General features: G+C 58.6%; 1 protein-coding gene across 1 annotated transcript; it reads left to right on the top strand.

Annotated features, from left to right (window-relative positions):
- Positions 1-2: 2 nt before the first annotated feature.
- LOC104983865 (GTPase IMAP family member 5-like) lies at positions 3-498 on the top strand (the record flags this gene model as incomplete). The annotated part of the gene is made up of 1 exon (XM_010833388.1): positions 3-498. A coding segment is annotated over one exon (496 nt), but the record flags the coding sequence as incomplete, so codon positions are not given.
- Positions 499-531: the final 33 nt, after the last annotated feature.

The raw sequence follows: 531 nt of genomic DNA, 5'->3' as shown, positions 1-531 counted from the left end.
AGAACATCAGGGCTTTGAACCCTCCTCTTCATTGAGGATCATCTTGGTAGGAAAAACAGGCAGCAGGAGAAGTGCCATTGGGAACAGCATCCTCTGCCAGCCCGTCTTTGAGTCCAAGCTGGGGGCCCAGTCGGTGACCAGGAAGTGTCAGAGGGCAACAGGCACGTGGAATGGGAGGAGCATCCTGGTGGTGGACACGCGCCCCATCTTTGAGGCCGGGGCCCAGGATCAAGAGGTATACTGGAACATTGGGTCCTGCTATCTGCTGTCGGTGCCAGGGCCCCACGTGCTGCTGCTGGTGACCCAGCTGGGGCGCTTCACCGAGCAGGACGTGGTGGCCATGACCAGGGTGAAGGAAGTCTTTGGGGCAGGAGCCCAGAGATACATGGTTATCCTCTTCACCCACAAAGAGGACTTGGCAGGTGGATCCTTGGATGAATATGTGGCAAATACAGACAACCTCAGGCTGAGGAGCCTGGTCCGGGAGGTCGGGCGGGGGTACTGTGCCTTCAACAACTGGGCCTCCCAGGA

Source organism: Bison bison, unplaced genomic scaffold, assembly GCF_000754665.1.
Source record: "Bison bison bison isolate TAMUID 2011002044 unplaced genomic scaffold, Bison_UMD1.0 scf7180017863498, whole genome shotgun sequence".
In the NCBI taxonomy this organism is placed as follows: Eukaryota; Metazoa; Chordata; class Mammalia; order Artiodactyla; family Bovidae; genus Bison; species Bison bison.
This window is presented reverse-complemented; position numbering and strand designations above follow the sequence as displayed.